Genomic DNA, 17,001 nt, shown 5'->3' on the forward strand with positions numbered 1-17,001 from the left:
TGTGCGCACGCAGCCTGGTTTATGTTTTTTCATTACATCTCTGCACCTAATCCCTTAATGGCCTGGGCCTCAGAGTACAAAAACACCTGGAATAATCCCTGTGTTTTTATGAGACGGGTTCTGTCCCCTTCTAAAGCAGGTATAAATAGATGCCATGTACACTCTCTTAATTACTTTTTCTCGAGTATGGATGAATTTCAACATCTAAATCTGCCAAATTATTGAAGCTAGCACGGAGGACTATCTGGGCATTGGCCAGGGAAGCCAGCAATGTGGATGGAAAGATTTATCACCCCCTCTCGTAACCAAACCTCCATCGTATCTCCCTGCAAGCCTTGAAACTGCTCACTGGACCCACTCAGACAACAGAGCTATGGGATCTAGAAGGTGAAATGTCAGAGCTCAGAGAACCTCAGCTCCCTCCCAACCTTGCCATAAGAACTCGGCTGGCCGGGCGCCATGGCTTACGCCTATAATCCCAGCACTTTGGGAGGCCGAGGTGGGTGAATCACCTGACGTCAGGAGTTCAAGACCAGCCTGGCCAACATGGTAAAACCCCGTCTCTATAAAAATACAAAAACTACGTGGGCGTGGTGGTGGGCGCCTGTAATTCCAGCTACTTGGGAGGCTGAGGCATGAGACTCGCTTGAACCCGGGAGGTGGAGGTTGCAGTGAGCCGAGATTGTGCCATTGCACTCCAGCCTGGGGGATAGAGCAAGACTCTGTCTCCAAAAAAAAAAAAAAAAAAAAAAAAAAAAAAAAAATAGAACTCAGGGCTCCTCTTGGAAACCAGTTGCAAGGGTGAGGGGCTTTGCCTCTGGTTTATGGTCAGAAGGGCAAAGCGAAGGTCACCCCATTTTCCACGGCTTGGTTTCATATTATAGTCCCACAGTCCCTGGAGAATCAGAGCGAATGGAAATCTTTATTCTTCATATGGCTGTATTGCCCCAAGCTGTCCTTGTGCTTAAGGGATTTCCAGCTCCGGCTTCTAGAGGGCAAGGGCCAGCATCACTTGGCCTACTTCTTAGTATAAGACCAAGTCTAGTGACAGCTGGGTAGGTATAACTAGATGCTGCTGTTCCTACTGCTCTGAAGAACAAAACTGAAGCCACCTCTGCTTCTATTTCCTTTAACAACATAGAAAAATGATAATTTTTCTATTAGGTCCATGAATCTCCAGGAAAAATCTTTGTGAAAGCAATGACATTTTTATTTTCTTTTTCTCATTTATACTCCAGATGACATCTGCACACACACCCAGTGTGTGGCATATGTGTAGGTGTGTGACTGTGTGTGTGTGTCTAGCTTTCAGAGAAAATGATACACAAAATGATAAATATAGAAAAGAGATTAATAGGAGAGGGCAGTACTGTTATTTCCTACATAAAAGGATTTATCGATAGATTGCCCATAGAGTTAGTTCCCTAAACCATCAGGTTAATCTATTGTATTTAAATGTATTTAAATATTGGGCCAGGCACAGTGGCTCATGCCTGTGATCCCAGTACTTTAGGAGGCTGAGACTGGAGGATCACTGGAGTCCAGGAGTTCAAGGCAAGCCTGGGCAACATAGTGAGATGTCCCCGCATCTCTACAAACAAACAAAAAACAATTAGACAGGCATGGTGGCTTGCACCTGTAGTCCCAGTTACTCTGGCAGCTGAGGCAGGAGGATCGCTTGAACCCAGGAGTTCAAGGCTGCAGTGAGCTATGACAGCACCACTGCACTGTAGCCTGGGCCACAGAGCAAGAAAATAAACAAACACATATTGGTTTCTAGATCCTAAACTATATGATGGAAAGACTAAGAGACCAAGAATCTTAGGAATAAAATTAGAAGTTACTGCCCATTGAAAATCAACTACATATGAAAAAGTCTCCCCCAAAATGAAGAAACTCTGGTTTGAGAATGTAAACCACTAGGTAAAGATTCTGTTTATTTTCTTTATTTCCATGTTTCCCAATATTTAATTTTCAACCCTCTAAGAGCAGTTATTTTATAAAATAAGTCCCAGCTGAAATGAATTTGATAGGATTTTAGAATTTCTTTCTCCCTTAACACATCCTATTGGCCTAGTTCAATAGAGAGAGCAGAGCGCCTCATGTTGAAATAAGCTTTCCCGCCACTGAATGTGTTCAAACAGAAATATCACCTGCTTAGGAGGTACTTTCCAGTTGCCAAAGACTTCCACCTTCATCTTCTTGTTCACTCTACTCTGCAAGATGGGTGGGACAGCATTACAGACGAGGGGACCTGTCGATACTTTCCTGACGACTGGCCCAAGGCCGTGGCTAAGGGTTACAGACCCGGAACAGAACCCTGCCCTTTGCCTCCCTTGTGGGACCCAAAGCCAGGCCAAGGTCAGGGGGAGGGGCTGCAGGGGGGCTTCCTCATTGGGTGTGGACAGCACAGGCTGATTTTGAGATTTCCCCCCAACTCTAATTCTCAGTAATTTGGCCTTTGAAACAGGAGGCAGAGAGAACCCTGGGGGATGGCTTTTCATGTTATCTTTTGGAAACACAGAACCTTCAGGTGCTTCCTGCCTTGAAATAAGAGAATATTCTGCTCAGTCCCCCACATTTTTGTGACACTCCAGGCCCAGCAGACCCACAGCACCCTCACTAGCTGTTGGTAACATTGGTGCCTGGAGGTGCTGACAGAGGACCGGGTGTGCCAAGGGCCTGTCGCCCAGGCTGTAGTGCAGTGGCGCTATCTCGGCTCACCGCAACCTCTACCTCCCAGGCTCGAGCAATTTTCCTGCCTCAGCCTCCCAAGTAGCTGGGATTACAGGTGCCCACCACCACACCTGGCTATTTTCTATTTTGAGTAGAGGTGGGATTTCACCATGTTGCCCAGGCTGGTCTCGAACTCCTGGCCTCAAGTGACACCCCTGCCTCGGCCTCCCAAAGTGCTGAGATTATGGGCGTGAGCCACCGTGACTGGCCGATAAGAATTCTTTTCTAAACATGACCACAATACCATTATCAACTAAAACCAAAATGAATGTTCATTCCTTGAGAGCATCAAATATCCTGTTGGATTCACAGTTCCCTGATTGATTCATATTTGTTTTAGGTTGGTTGCAGCAGCCTCTGAACAAGCCCATCCGCTTTTCACTGGCTTATTCTCACTCATCCTAAAAATCTCAGCCTGGACATTGTCGCTTCCTCCTCACAGAGTCCCTGATCCCAAATGTGGGTGATGTGTGTCTCTCATCTGTTCTCCCATCTCACCCTTATCCACTTGTTTGCATCCTGATAGACTGGAAGCTCCGAGAGGCTGGGACATGTCCGTGCATTTTAAAGTTACGTCTCCCGGGCCTAGCACAGTGCCTGGTGAATCATGCTCGCCAATTCCATATGTATTCCTTGAATATGTAAATGAAGGATCTCCTAAACAGAACTGGTTTTGCATTCCTCGTAAGCACATTCGATAACACTTTACACATCCATGTCATGATTTGTTTAGGAATCGGTTTCCTCAATGGACAGAGCCTTCTTGGACCCCCGGCACCTGGTCCCGCACCTGACCCATCCAAGGTGCCCACTGAGGAACTGCTGAATGAAAGAGGACACTTAGAATAAATTCTATGTTGAGACTTTGGGTTCACAGGCCTTCCTCTCTGGGCCTCATTTTTCTCCTCTCTGTCAATGAAGGATGGCTGGGAGGATTTCCAAGGTCCTTTCCCGGGACGGGGAGTCCTCATTTAGCATGCACTTGCTGCCCTCTGCTGGCAGAATTTGCTCAGGACCGTTCTGTCCCTGCTATTCCTGAAAGCTGCAGACAAAGCCAGCAACTGCTGGGTGGACCAGCCAGTGAGTGGGATAGCGACTTGAGTTTTGTTGTCTCGCTGGTTCGACTAAGACATGGAGGTGTGTGCGTCCCTCTGCCTCATCCGTTCACTCCTCAGGTGTGGAGAAGCGCTAGGGTAGGTCTCAGACGGACAGTCGGAAAGACCTATGCCCCCGAGTGCACATTAGGACAGCCAGGGGGCTATAAAGGGAGAGCTGGTGCCCAGGCCCCACCTCAGACCAACACTGGGGAGTAGGGCCCAAGCATCCATCTATACTAAAACATATAAAAATCTGGCTGTTTCTGGCCGGGCGCGGTGGCTCACACCTGTAATCCCAGCACTTTGGGAGGCCGAGGCAGGTGGATTGCCTGAGGTCAGGAGTTCGAGACCAGCCTGACCAACACGGTGAAACCTCATCTCTACCAAAAATACAAAAATTAGCCAGGTGTGGTGGTGGGTGCTTGTAATCCCAGCTACTCGGGAGGCTGAGGCAGGAGAATTGCTTGAACCAGGAGGCGGAGGTTGCAGTGAGCTGAGACCGGGCCATTTGCATTGTACTCCAGCCTGGGCAACAAGAGTGAAACTCCATCTCAAAAAAAAAAAAAAAAAAAAAGCTGGCTGTTTCTAACATGCAGCCACACGGAGAACTGCTGAACCAAGATGATCTTTACATATGTATCTTTTTGTTTGTTTGTTTGAGATGGAGTTTTGCTCTTGATGCCTAGGCTGTGATCTCAGCTCACTGCAACCTCCACCTCCTGGTTCAAGCGATTCTCCTGCCTCAGCCTCCAGGGTGGCTGGGGTTACAGGCACCCACCACCATGCCCGGCTAATTTTTTGTACTTTTAGTAGAGACAGGGTTTCATCATGTTGGCCAGGCTGGTCTTGAACTCCTCACCTCAGGTGATCCACCCACCTCGGCCTCCCAAAGTGCTGGGATTACAGGCGTGAGCCACCGCACCTGGCCTACATGTGCATCTTGATCTAAAAGCCTAGAAGCACAGTTAAAAAGAGAAAAGCCCATCTAGGGAAAGAGTAAAGACTTTGATTTTCTAACACAAAATTCGCTTAGCCTATCTTTAAAATTTTTCTTTCTTTGACAAACCGTGACAACTTACAAGCCATACAGTTTTCTTTGGGGAACCAACACCATTTACCCATTAGGGATGCTGCTCCCAGATCCAGTTTTTCTTTTTGAGATATAGTTCCCTATTTTTGTGTACCGCACCTCTGTTTCTTGTTTGATGCATGCATATTCCTGCATTTGTTAAGATTCGTTTGGTTGCAGACAATGGAATTCAGAATGTTGCTAACTTCAGCCGCAAGTGAGAACTTGTTGGAAGGGACCAAGATGCCACCCACAGGGCTACCTGCCAGGAGCAGATGGCAACAGGAACTGGAACTCTATGGGGCACCAAGAAATGGTCTCTCTGTCCTTTGCTTCTGCTTTGTTGTATACATCTGATTCATTTCTTCTTTCTTGAGGCCAACTGCTGTTTACTGCTCATTAATCCACAAGGCCGAATGTGGCAACAATGGGTCTCCACTTCCCTGTGTTCAATCGCCACCTGCTGGAGAAAAACTTTTTTTTTTGTCCCAGATCCAAATTTCCAGACTGGTCCCTTTGGGCCAGTCAATCTTGGCCTGCAGGGCTGGCTACAGGATCTATGAGGCCCAGTGAGAAATAAAAGTGTGGTAGCCTTTATTCCCAAAGCAGGGGGACGTGTGCATCGTGGTACTCAGCGAGCTTGTTTCTTCTGCAGTCTCTTTTTCGACTTGTCATGGTGCTTTTTATTTTCCATTTACTGTTGTTCTAAGTAAAGAAAACTCAATGTTAAATTATTAGCAAGCATTTTACCATTCATCTTTATATCAAACAATGCCAGTTTTAAATGTAAATTTCAGAGCGTTTAACTTATATGCAGAACCACTGAAATTACACAATTGGTGTTTGTGACTTGTTGGCCAGAAGAGACAAACATAAACCAAACTCATAAAGATTGGAAGCAGGAAGACAAGGTGCCTCCAGGTTTGCCCAAGGGGGATGCTCTTTCAGGCCTGGACATACTGGATGAGTGGGGGGAGTCCAGACCCTTCCAGGCATCCAAGGGCCCTGTCAGCCACCAGACACATGCACTGAGACCCAGCCAGGGAGGCAGGATCTAGGGAAATAGGTCCAGCTGTCTCCCCTTTCCACAGCCTTCCCCAGCCAGCCACAGCAGACTTACCTCCAAGGATCTCTAAACCTCTGTGCTATGACACCCTCAGTACCTGGGCTAGGGGTGGGCAGAGGTTTGCCCCCATCGAGACACAGCCTCCGGCCGGCCCCTCCACATACACTGTGTGCTGCCAGCCTAGGGCAGGGACGGCCACCACCATGCCCACCCGAGATGCTGCAGGGTGCATGCACCCTATCCTGGCCCTCTCTGTGCCTGTACCCAGGACCCTGTGAAGTGTGGACAGCAACAGTGGCCATAGGTCAGGGCAGAAAGGGGGAAGCCAGGTGGAGAGCACAGGCAGCTGAGAGCTGGTTGTGGGAGGCAGCCACAGGTGGAGCCATGCATAAGCCAGGCTTCCAAAGCACAGATTCAAAGATAAAGTTACGTCCGGGTGCAGTGGCTCATGCCTGTAACTCCAGCACTTTGGAAGGCCGAGGCAGGCAGATCACTTGAGGTCAGAAGTTGGAGACCAACCTGGCCAACATGGTGAAACCCCATCTCTACTAAAAATACAAAAGTTAGCCAGGCATGGTGGCAGATGCCTGTAATCCCAGCTATTTGAGAGGCTGAAGCAGGAGAATCACTTGAACCCGGGAGGTGGAGGATGCAGTGAGCCGAGATCACACCACTGCACTCCAGCTTGGGTGACAGAAAAAGACTCTGTCTCCAAAAAAAAAAAAAAAAGATAAAGTTATGAAGACTCTCAAGACAGCGCCACAGAGGATTAACCCCCGCACAGAGCCCTTTTCATTGGTCACTTGCTCAGCCAGCTGCCCCAGTGGCCTGTGATGGGAGTGGGAAGTGTGGGGTTGGGTGATAACCTTCTAAAGTTAGAACCGTTCCCAGAAATGCAGACGGGAGAGCTTTGGGAAAACCATCCAAACCTTGTTATTTTTTATGACAAAGTAGGAATGCCACCCTGGCCCTCTAAATTCATAAACAGTCACAGACATGGGATTAAACTACATATAATTTCTGCAACGTGGCTTATAGGCATCATTAAACAGCTGCATTATGTTGAATGGCTATGTCATCATAGATTAGCTACGATACTGGCTATGAACTTCAAGACTCCATGTGTCCTGGCCCCTGCCCTTCCACCCCTCTGACCCGAGATGCAGTTCTAACAGTTTCCCGGGTGACGCTGCTGCTGCTGACCCTTGCCCATCCCGGAGCTCACTTTGAGAGCTGGCTGAGATCCCAGGCAGGGTGGCCGGTGGCTGCTCCAGGACTGTGAAGAGCTCCCCCTGCAGACAGAGGAACTAGGCCTCCCAGCGACTGTAACTGGAACGTTGGCGGCTTCAGAATGGACTTGCCCTGGAGGCCGGCCTCCTGCTGATCTGGGAAAAAGAGGGAACAGAAGAAAGCAATCCGCCACCTTGGGGACTCCTCCTGGATTAGCATTATCTAGGTGAAGAAAGTGAGACCATCACCTACCAACCAGATAACTCATTCCACCTCTGTGGGCAAACTGGCAGAGCAGTAAATAAGCTTCCTTAATCCCAGTGCGCCCACACCCTGCTCAAGAGCTCATGGGCACGTGTTCATCTTCAGGCCAAAGATGGGGAGCCAGGGAGTGACAGACTGTCACTCCAGGAGACTCACCCGGGGGTGTTAGGATCCCCACATTTGCACCCCCTGAAATCTAATCAGCATTTTCCAGCTGTTCCTAATCTGACCTGTGCAAATGGAATCTCATTGGAACTTGCATGTTTCATCATAGTGACTCATATGGCCTCTGTGTTTCGCCTGTTCATAGCCTTTGACCATTTTTCTAGCTAGTTGTCTTTTCCTACTGATTGATAGTAGCTCTTTGGTTTTTGTTACTGTTAATCCTTTATAGATGTGGCAAACTTTTTTATTTGCTATTTCACTATTTGCCTTTTGACTTCATAATGTGCCATGACTACCCATGTGACAGGCTCTTTGAGCCTCAGTTTTCTCATCTAAGAGATGGGGAAACAGTCGCCACACTGGCTTAGTGGAGGATCAAACGAGGTAACCTCTATGCTGCACTTGGTCGGCCACATCGTCAGCTCCCAATAAATGCTGGCGGCTGTGGTTGCCGCTGCAGTTTTATAACCAAACTTCTCTGTATTACAAAGACCCCTGAGCCCCAGGCTAGCACCGTGAAATATAAGCACAATAGAACCACTGAGCGCCAATCAGATGCAATTTGGGTCATACTGACTTTCCATTTTGTGGGGTTTCTGTTTAAATGTTTGCCAAAGTTGGAAACGAGATTGAAATTTAAGGAAAAGACAAAATGCTGTGAGATTTGGGCTAACACGAACTTCTCCCTTTGTCACGACCCCTCCATTAGATGGCCCCTGAGTTCTGCAGCCTCAAGGAAGGCCTGCCCTATCTGGACATGGTGATTGCAGAGACGCTGAGGATGTACCCGCCAGCTTTCAGGTGTGTGGCAGCCCCCTCCCCTGCCCGAGTCCCCACCCCCTACCCCTACCCCCTGCCCCAGCCTGCAGGTCAGGGCCCTCCTCCATCAGTTACCACATGTGTTTCTGGAGGGCAACGCCTGAGTCCTGGGTTCCTTTGTATCCCCATGGCACCTCAGATATCTGGCCCGCTTTCCTACAGGTTAACAACCTTCTCAAAGCTTCACTGGCATTTTCTTAACACCGCCTTCCTCCCCAGCCCAAGCCGGCCCTTCGGTCTCCTAGCCTTTGCTGGCTTTTGCCATTTCCCCTGCCTGTTCATTCATTCATTCATTCATTCATTCATTCAGCAATTGTTTATTGAGCATCTACTCTGTGCCAAGCATTGGGAAATCAGCTGTATATAAAACAGATAAAAGTCCCTGACTGATCTTGGAGCTGGCATTCAGACAGTAGGGGACTGTCTGAGTCCTGGGAGCTCCTTCCTGCCATCCAACACCCCCAGCTGTCCCATCCTGGAGCTCCAACACGACTCACCCTCCAAAACGTCTCACCGCCCCTCAAGACGTCTGTGTTGGGCTTGCCTCACCTGGTCCTCCCTGCCCTTCCTCCTCAGCACTTTGAGCTGTAACTATACACTTCATGTTATATTCTTGGACACATATCTGCCACTCCATGACATTTCACTAATGTACACACCAACCAGCCGGTCACACCAACCTGTGGGTATCTTGAGAGCAAAACCAACTATTGTGCTTCGTTCAAACTCTCCCAAACAAGGCACTCCATAGAGAAGGGCATCTTAATTCATGTCCCCAGACCCCTACAGAGAGTGAAGTAACAGCCAGATTTCAGGCTCTAGAAACAGAAGCAGCACAAAGCATTAACCGTATGTGATAAATTCCACTCAACACTTTTATGAATTAACAGATCACATAAACCATATGGAAATACCTTTTGCCATTTTTAAAGACAATATGTGGATGATTTGAGGGTCAAAACGATATTTCAACACAAAAGCATTACAAAGAATGCAATTGTAGACATTGTCCAAATGTTCAAGTCCAGAAGCAAATACAGAAAATTCCAGTGGCGTGATTCGAACTGCATTGTCCTCAAGCACACAAGGTTTTGGGTCTTAGTGTGGAAGCAGGCCAGTCACTCAGGGACTCTGTGCCCCCTCTCCCCATGCCAGCATTAAGACCCGATGTGCAGCCCTTCCCTGATCTCCTTTGGAGCCTCTTGCAAACTGTCATCCAATTCTTTCTTTTATTCTTTTTTTTTTTTTTTTTTTTGAGATGGAGTCTTGCTCTGTCGCCCAGGCTGGAGTGCAATGGTGTGATCTTGGCTCACTGAAACTTCCGCCTCCTGGGTTCAAGAGATCCTCCTGTCTCGGCCTCCCAAGTAACTGGGATTACAGGTGCCCGCCACTATGCCCGGCTAGTTTTTTGTATTTTTAGTAGAGACGGGGTTTCACCACATTGGCCAGGCTGGTCTCAAACTCCTGACCTCAGGTGATCTGCCTGCCTTGGCCTCCCAAAGCGCTGGGATTACAGGCGTGAGCCACCACTCCCAGTCTTATTTTTTTCATAATTGATATCCAGCTTTCTTCCAAGGGGATTGTGGGCAGCTGGTGTACATGTTAAAATGAAGTTCAAGATAAAGCATTCAGGGATCAAATAGAACAAAGGCCATTTAAAGGAAAGAAGGCCTTACGGGGCCCCAGAGCTGGCTGGTAGCTGGGGTCCAGCTGTGGCTTGGTGACCAGGGCTCCTGGCCAAGAGGGAGAGCAGCCAAGCCAAACAGGTGTGTTCTCCAGCAAGAGGACAGCACAGAAACTGATCAATGGACACAGTACTTCCTGGACCTAAACTCAGCCACGAATCCATCAGACAAGACCTTATTAGCTGTCATGCTGAATAACAAAGGAGTTAGGCTCTTCAACATGAAAATGCGGTGGCCGATTCTCCACTGACACGTTATAAACAGCAGAGCAGAAAAGGAAGTTGGTGCAGGCGGACCAGGAAGCTGGTGATCTCACCTGAGGACCAGACAGAAACTAGAGAACCTGGGTGAAGTAGTTAGAATTCATCTAACAGGTCTAGAGGGCACGTCAGAAGACCATCTCGGCCCTGGCCTTGGTTTACTGTGTGATCGTGAGCCTCATGCTGCTCCATGCCTCTCCTTCCTACGGGTTAAATGGGGACACACACCTGCTTGGCTGGCCCTGCAGAAGCAGGCAAGAGGCAGTGGGTGGCACAGGTGGAACTGCAGTGCCCGCTCAGCTGCCTGCAGCATGATGTGTGCAGGGAGGAGCGCCGGCACTGGTTGGACAGTGGAATGGACAGCTTCCATCCAGCCTCGCTCTCCTGAGCCGCCCCTTCCCCACACATGCCCCACGCCTGCCCCACACCTCCACACCTCCATGCCCACCCCACACCTGCCCCACACCTCCATGCCCACCCCACACCTGCCCCACACCCGCCCCACACCTGCCCCACACCTCCATGCCAGCCCCATACCTGCTCCACACCTGCCCCACACCTCCACACCCGCCCCACACCCGCCCCACGCCTGCCCCACACCTCCATGCCAGCCCCATACCTGCTCCACACCTGCCCCACACCTCCACACCCACCTCACACCCGCCCCACGCCTGCCCCACACCTCCATGCCAGCCCCATACCTGCTCCACACCTGCCCCATGCCCGCCCCACACCCGCCCCACGCCTGCCCCACACCTCCATGCTGGCCCCATACCTGCTCCACACCTGCTCCACACCCGCCCCACACCCGCCCCACACCTGCCCCACACCCGCCCCACACCTGCCCCACACCTGCCCCACACCTGCCCCACATACACCCACCCCACACCTTCCCCACACCCACTCCACACCTGCCCCACTCCCACCCCACACCTGCCCCAAACCTCCATGCCCACCCCACACCTGCCCCACACGTCCACACCTGCCCCACACCTGCCCCACACCCACTCCACACCTGCCCCACACCCACTCCACACCTGCCCCACACCTCCATGCCCACCCCACACCTGCCCCACACCTGCCCCACACCTGCTCCACACCTGCCCCACACCTCCATGCCAGCCCCATACCTGCTCCACACCTGCCTCACAGCTGCTCCACACCTGCTCCATGGGCATTTTTCACCCTATCAGCTCTGCTGGCTTTTCTTATTGATCACCAGATATGAGAGAGACAAGGTGTCACAATTCTCACCCAGACCAGAGGACAATCTGCTTCTGCTCAAAGGATTTGGGGGTGAATGTAGGGAGAGTGAGCATTTTTATTATTTTATTTCATCTCAAAAAGCGTGTTGACTTTTCCCAAGTGCTGACACAACTTGGACTTATTCATAAAAGAAAATCAGAATCGCCCTTGTGGGAAACACAGCAGCCCTGTCTGAGCGCCACTGAGGTGACTCCCGGATGCTGTGCGGTGCAGTTCTGAAGCTTCTGTTGATCTCTTACGAGGTTCAGTCTACGGGGAAGGGAAGGCCCTATTTTCCAGCTTCCAGGGGGTCTGCCTCCAGGTCCAGGCTGTTTCCAGAAAAGATGAACAAGCAGGGTGCCAGGGAACAGCTTCATCTGACCCCTTTGGAACTGCGGGTACAGACATCACAAACCCCAGCTGCCTGCCCTGGTTTCAGTGCTCGTGTTTGCTACCAGCTCCAAGCACACATAATTGCATTAGCAGCTTAGCATCTCAATGGGTTCTCCACGCCCTGGCCTTTTTCTGTTCCTGTCTGTTACATGAAAGGCTCATAACAGAGAGGGAGCAGCAAGAAGCCACAGGCTGCTTTTAATCTCTTACGGGCAGGAACAGGGCATAACAGTAATTACTGTAATCATTGCATTTCCTTTAGGATATTTAGGGAAGTCCAATCCTACAGCTTGAAGTAAAATCCAGCATAGAATTATTTTGAATTTTTAATTATTTATATTGCCAAAATAGCATGCTTATACAAACAAAACAAAACCAAAAAAAAAAAAAAACAGTCCCGGCCGGGCGTGGTGGTTCACACCTGTAATTCCAGCACTTTGGGAGGCAAGGAGGGAAGATCACTTGAGTTCAGGAGTTCAAGACCAGCCTGACCAACATGATGAAACTCTGACTCTACTAAAAATACAAAAATTAGCCGGGCATGGTGGCAGAAACCTGTAATCCCAGCTACTCGGGAGGCTAAGGCAGGAGAATTGCTTGAATCTGGGAGGCGGAGGTTGCAGTGAGCCAAGATAGTGCCACTGCACTCCACCCTGGGCGGCAGAGCGAGACTCTGTCTCAAAAAAAAAAAAACAAAAAAAAAAAAACAGTTCCCTAAACAATGAAGAATAAAAAAAAAAGAAAAAAAAAGGATCCTGCCATTCTCCATCCCAATCCCATCCCCTAGAGAAGAGAAAGATAGAAATTTAAGTATTCTTCTAGAAATGTTATGTTCATATACAAGCATATATAGTCTACCCTTTAAAAGTAAAGCATAAATGAGATTGTGCCATTGCCCTTGGGTAAAATGAACAATCTGATCAAATATTTTCCTCTCTGGGAGAACAAGCTATCGGTAGAGACATAGACAACAGGGAACAGATTTTCAAACCCAAATTTCCTTCCCTCACCAGGACTCACTCAGAGGAGCCAAATTAACAAAGAAAGTAGAAGGCTGTCTGCCAGGGACCAGGGAGAGGGGAGGGGAGGGAGTTAGTGTTTAAGGGATCCAGAATTTCAGTGGGGGAAGAGGAAAAAGTTCTGGAGATGGATGGCAGTGCTGGCTGCACAATGAATGTACCAAAACCACAGAACTGCACACTGAAAAATGGTTCAAATGGTCCATTTTATGTTTTATATATATATATATATATATATATATATATATCCACAATGAAATAATAAACAGGTGAGCAGATAAATAACTAAATAAACCCAGCCTCACCAGGACCAATTCTGATGTTCCAATATTCCAGAATTATCATGGCAGCTGATGGACGGTTTGAGCCTGTCCTCATTAGATGTTCTCATGTCCTATGTTAAGGACTTAAGACTCAGAAGATTTTTCATGGATTCCAGGCACGTGGGAGTGGTACAGACAGGAGCAGGAGTGGGAGCCCGTGTACAGGATTCATTAGGGAAACAGAACTTTGCTACGTAGGGAGGGTATCTCGAGGACAAGCCTTGACAGAGGGTGTGACCAGCGTTTCCTCCCAACCCCCATGTTACCTGGGATAGGAAATGGCCTGAAGTCTGGAAGGTAGGAGGCAGGAAGTGGGGCTTGGTTTTCTTGCTGTGAGCCAGATCTGTTGAAGTGGGATAATGCTGAAGTCAGAGAGAGACTTCTCAATCGAACCCTATAGTCACAAAAGTAGTTGGGAAGGGGGTGGGCTGAGAGGTGCAGGGAGGTGATAAAGAGAAGCTGGGGCTGTAATTCTGCCCTCGTCCTAAAAGGCTCTATCTCATCCTTTAAAATCCCAAATCACCTGTAACCAGAACTTTTTTTTTTTTTTTTGAGACGGAGTCTCGCTCTGTCGCTCAGGTGTACAGTGGTGCGATCTCAGCTCACTGCAACCTCCTCCTCCCGGGTTCAAGCGATTCTCGTGCCTCAGCCTCCTGAGTAGCCGGGACTACAGGCGCACGACACCATGCCTGGCTAATTTGGGTATTTTTAGTAGAGACGGGGTTTCACCATGTTGGCCAGGCTGGTCTCCAGCTCCTGACCTCAGGTGATCCACACACCTCTGCCTCCCAAAGTGCTGGGATTACAGGCATGAGCCACCACACACTCGGCCATGACCAGAACTCTTGAGAGCGTGTGCTCAACACTCGAAGTCCAAAAGTCTACCCAAGTTCAGGAAGAGAGCGGTTCTTCACCTCTCCACCTCGAATTTTGTTTCTAGAATGTTGCATGTAGGTCTGAAGAGTGACAGCACGTTTGTTTAACAGGAACTCAAAGCCAGCAGATCAGGAAAGGACACTTATAAGGTTTGGAGTTTGGGTTACAGAGGTTTAAGGTAGGTCTTTTGTGGCAAGGAATATTTGAAATTGGGCAAGATGAGTGAGCTGAGATCGCGCCACTGCACTCCAGCCTGGGCAACAGAGCGAGACTCCATCTCAAAAAAAAAAAAAAAAAAAAAAAAAAAAAGAAATTGGGGCAAGATGTATGACATAACAATTTAGGAATGAGTGAATACAGGTAGGTGAGTTGAAGGGAGTTCTGACAGGTAAGACTGTTGTCTGGCAAGTGAACTGTTTGCTCACGCAAGCAAACCATTGTCCTGATAGGAAAGCGGTTTGCTCAGACAAATTAGTTTGCATTAATTTCCTGAAGCCAACAGTGAAGCTATTTCTTGGTTCAGAGGTTTATCTTCCTCGGCAAGAATTTTCTGGAGCAGAGAGGAAGTCACTGACACAGGTGGTCTCGATGCTCACTCCAAGAGTTGAGTTGTGTGGCTCCAGGTAGACTCATTTCCCAGGGTCAACTGCTGGGCCATAAACAACAAGGTACAAGCTTAAGAGAGCCATGCTGGGATTTCAAGTTGCAAGGAAGAGAGATTCAGTGGTGCTTTCTTGAGTCACGGGTGTTGGTTGTAAGAAACTGGTGAGGTGAGGAAGCTAGAACTCTCCCAGGAACCAGGAACGGCTCTCACTGGCAGGCCTCACAGAGGAGACCCAAGCTGGGGGACTGGAAGGTGGTTCAGATTGTTCACAAGCTGCAGTGGCTCCAGCAGTCAGATTGGGGTGTGATCTCACAGCACCAGGAGCCCTGAACACCAGCCTGAGGCTCAGCCCTGAAGGCAGCTTGACCAGGCAAACCTGGAGACTGCATCAACACCAGCAGCCTCCAACACACCTGACCTGCTCATGGCCTTAATCCCAAACCCAGGTCCTAAACTACCTCTCACTGTGCATTGCAAGTCACTGCCCATCTTCCTGGCTTCTGATCTGCTGCCTTCTCCGATTCATGGCCTCACTTCACCCACTGATTGCCCTTGACTTTGAGCTACAGGTTTCACCAGCTAACTGCGACTCTAGCCTCAGCTCTGGGGCCATACAGCCTCAAGTACCTGGGTCTTGCCCCAGCTCCAGCTCCCTGTTCTAGGCAGCCCATCCTTGGGAAGAAGCAGACAAAACTACATGTCAGAGACATGGCTCTGGTTGTCATGAGAAGACTGGATTGCAAAGAGGTCAATGAGAGACGAGAATCTAAACTAAGGAGACGGCAGTAAAACTGGAGAGATGGCACCATACGAAAGACCAGTGATGAATCTGCAGACGGGGAGAGACGAGTACAGGATGACTTCTGGTTTCTGGCTTTCTCAAGCCTGTGTGGGAAACAGAAGGAGGAGAAGATTCTGATGACCTGCTGCTGCTCAGGCCGACTTCGAGGATTCTGTGGACCTCCCGAGGAAGAGGCCGGGTCTGTGGGTAGAAATTGGAACCTGGGGTTCAGGCTGGGGCTGAGGTAGGAGGCTTAGGAGATAATGGAAGTTGAATCTGGGAGGGCAGATGAAATCCCTGGGAAGTGCCAGGATTTAAGAGGCTGGTGGATGCAGAAGAGCCTGCCAATGAGGGAGAAATCAAGGAAAGAAATGTGTGTGTGCATGTGTGTGTGTGTCTGAGAGAGAGAGACAGACACACACAGAGAGAATGGTAAAGATGATGGACACAGGCCAGGTGCAGTGGCTCATGCCTGTAATCCCAGCACTTTGGGAGGCCGAGGCAGGGGATCACTTGAGGTCAGGAGTTCGAGACCAGCCTGACCAACATGGTGAAACCACCCCCCATCTCTACTAAAAACACAAAAATTAGCCAGGCCTGTTGACACACACCTGTAGTCTGAGCTACTCGGGAGGCTGAGGCAGGAGAATTGCTTGAACCTGGAAGGCAGAGGTTGCAGTGAGCAGAGATTGTGCCACTCCAGCCTGGGTGACAGAGCAAGACCCTGTCTCAAAAAAAAAAAAAAAAAAGAAGAAGAAAGAAGGAGGAGGAGGAGAAGAAGAAGAGGAGGAGGAGGATGCAGCAAAAAACAGCAGGTGAATCTGGGTAAACAATACATGGGTATCTAATGTACTATTCTTCAACTTTTCTGTAAGTTCAGAATTATTTCCTAATGAAAATTAAAACAGAAAAACAAACCAAAGAAATGTGCAAGAGGAAGACAATCAATGACATAGACAGACCAAGTCAGATGAAGACTGAGGAGTATTCATCAGATGTACCCATAAATGTTCTTTGGGGATCTTGGCATGGGGACCATCCACAGGAGGGAGGGGACAGATGCCAGGCAGCAGGGCTAGTCAGTAAAATGGGAGGAAAGGGAGCTAGAGGGTGAGCAAGGGCAATTTTAAGAGGCTTGGCTGTGAATGGGAAGATAGGATAGGCTGTGGCCCAGGAATGACCCTCCAAGCCCCCACTACGAAAGCAATCCTTCCAAAGCACTTTGCACCCCAACATGGGGCACAAGAGGGGCCCTTTGGTGCTTGACAAATGGATGCATGAAGGGATGGATGAGTACATTTTCATCAAGGACCAAGCGAGCCTAGCCTCGGGGCTGCAGGCTCCTGGGCAGTGAGTGGTAATGGGGTGG

At 49.2% G+C, this 17,001-nt stretch overlaps 1 protein-coding gene and 1 long non-coding RNA gene across 11 annotated transcripts in view; one reads left to right on the forward strand and one right to left on the reverse strand.

Moving 5' to 3' along the window:
* The window catches only part of TBXAS1 (thromboxane A synthase 1), a 241,618-nt gene that overhangs the window by 219,879 nt on the left and 4,738 nt on the right, over positions 1-17,001 (forward strand). For all 10 annotated transcript variants that reach the window (XM_063815029.1, XM_063815030.1, XM_063815028.1 and 7 more), the window contains one exon: positions 8,337-8,428. In XM_063815029.1, the coding sequence (XP_063671099.1) occupies positions 8,337-8,428 (92 nt within the window). The remainder of the gene's footprint in view (positions 1-8,336; positions 8,429-17,001) is intronic.
* Positions 4,698-10,787, reverse strand: LOC134810478 (uncharacterized). The gene is made up of 3 exons (XR_010158685.1): positions 9,127-10,787; positions 7,194-7,420; positions 4,698-5,607 (listed from the first exon to the last, which is right to left on the reverse strand). It is a non-coding gene; the product is annotated as an uncharacterized LOC134810478 (long non-coding RNA).

Source organism: Pan troglodytes, chromosome 6 (genome assembly GCF_028858775.2).
Source record: "Pan troglodytes isolate AG18354 chromosome 6, NHGRI_mPanTro3-v2.0_pri, whole genome shotgun sequence".
In the NCBI taxonomy this organism is placed as follows: domain Eukaryota; kingdom Metazoa; phylum Chordata; class Mammalia; order Primates; family Hominidae; genus Pan; species Pan troglodytes.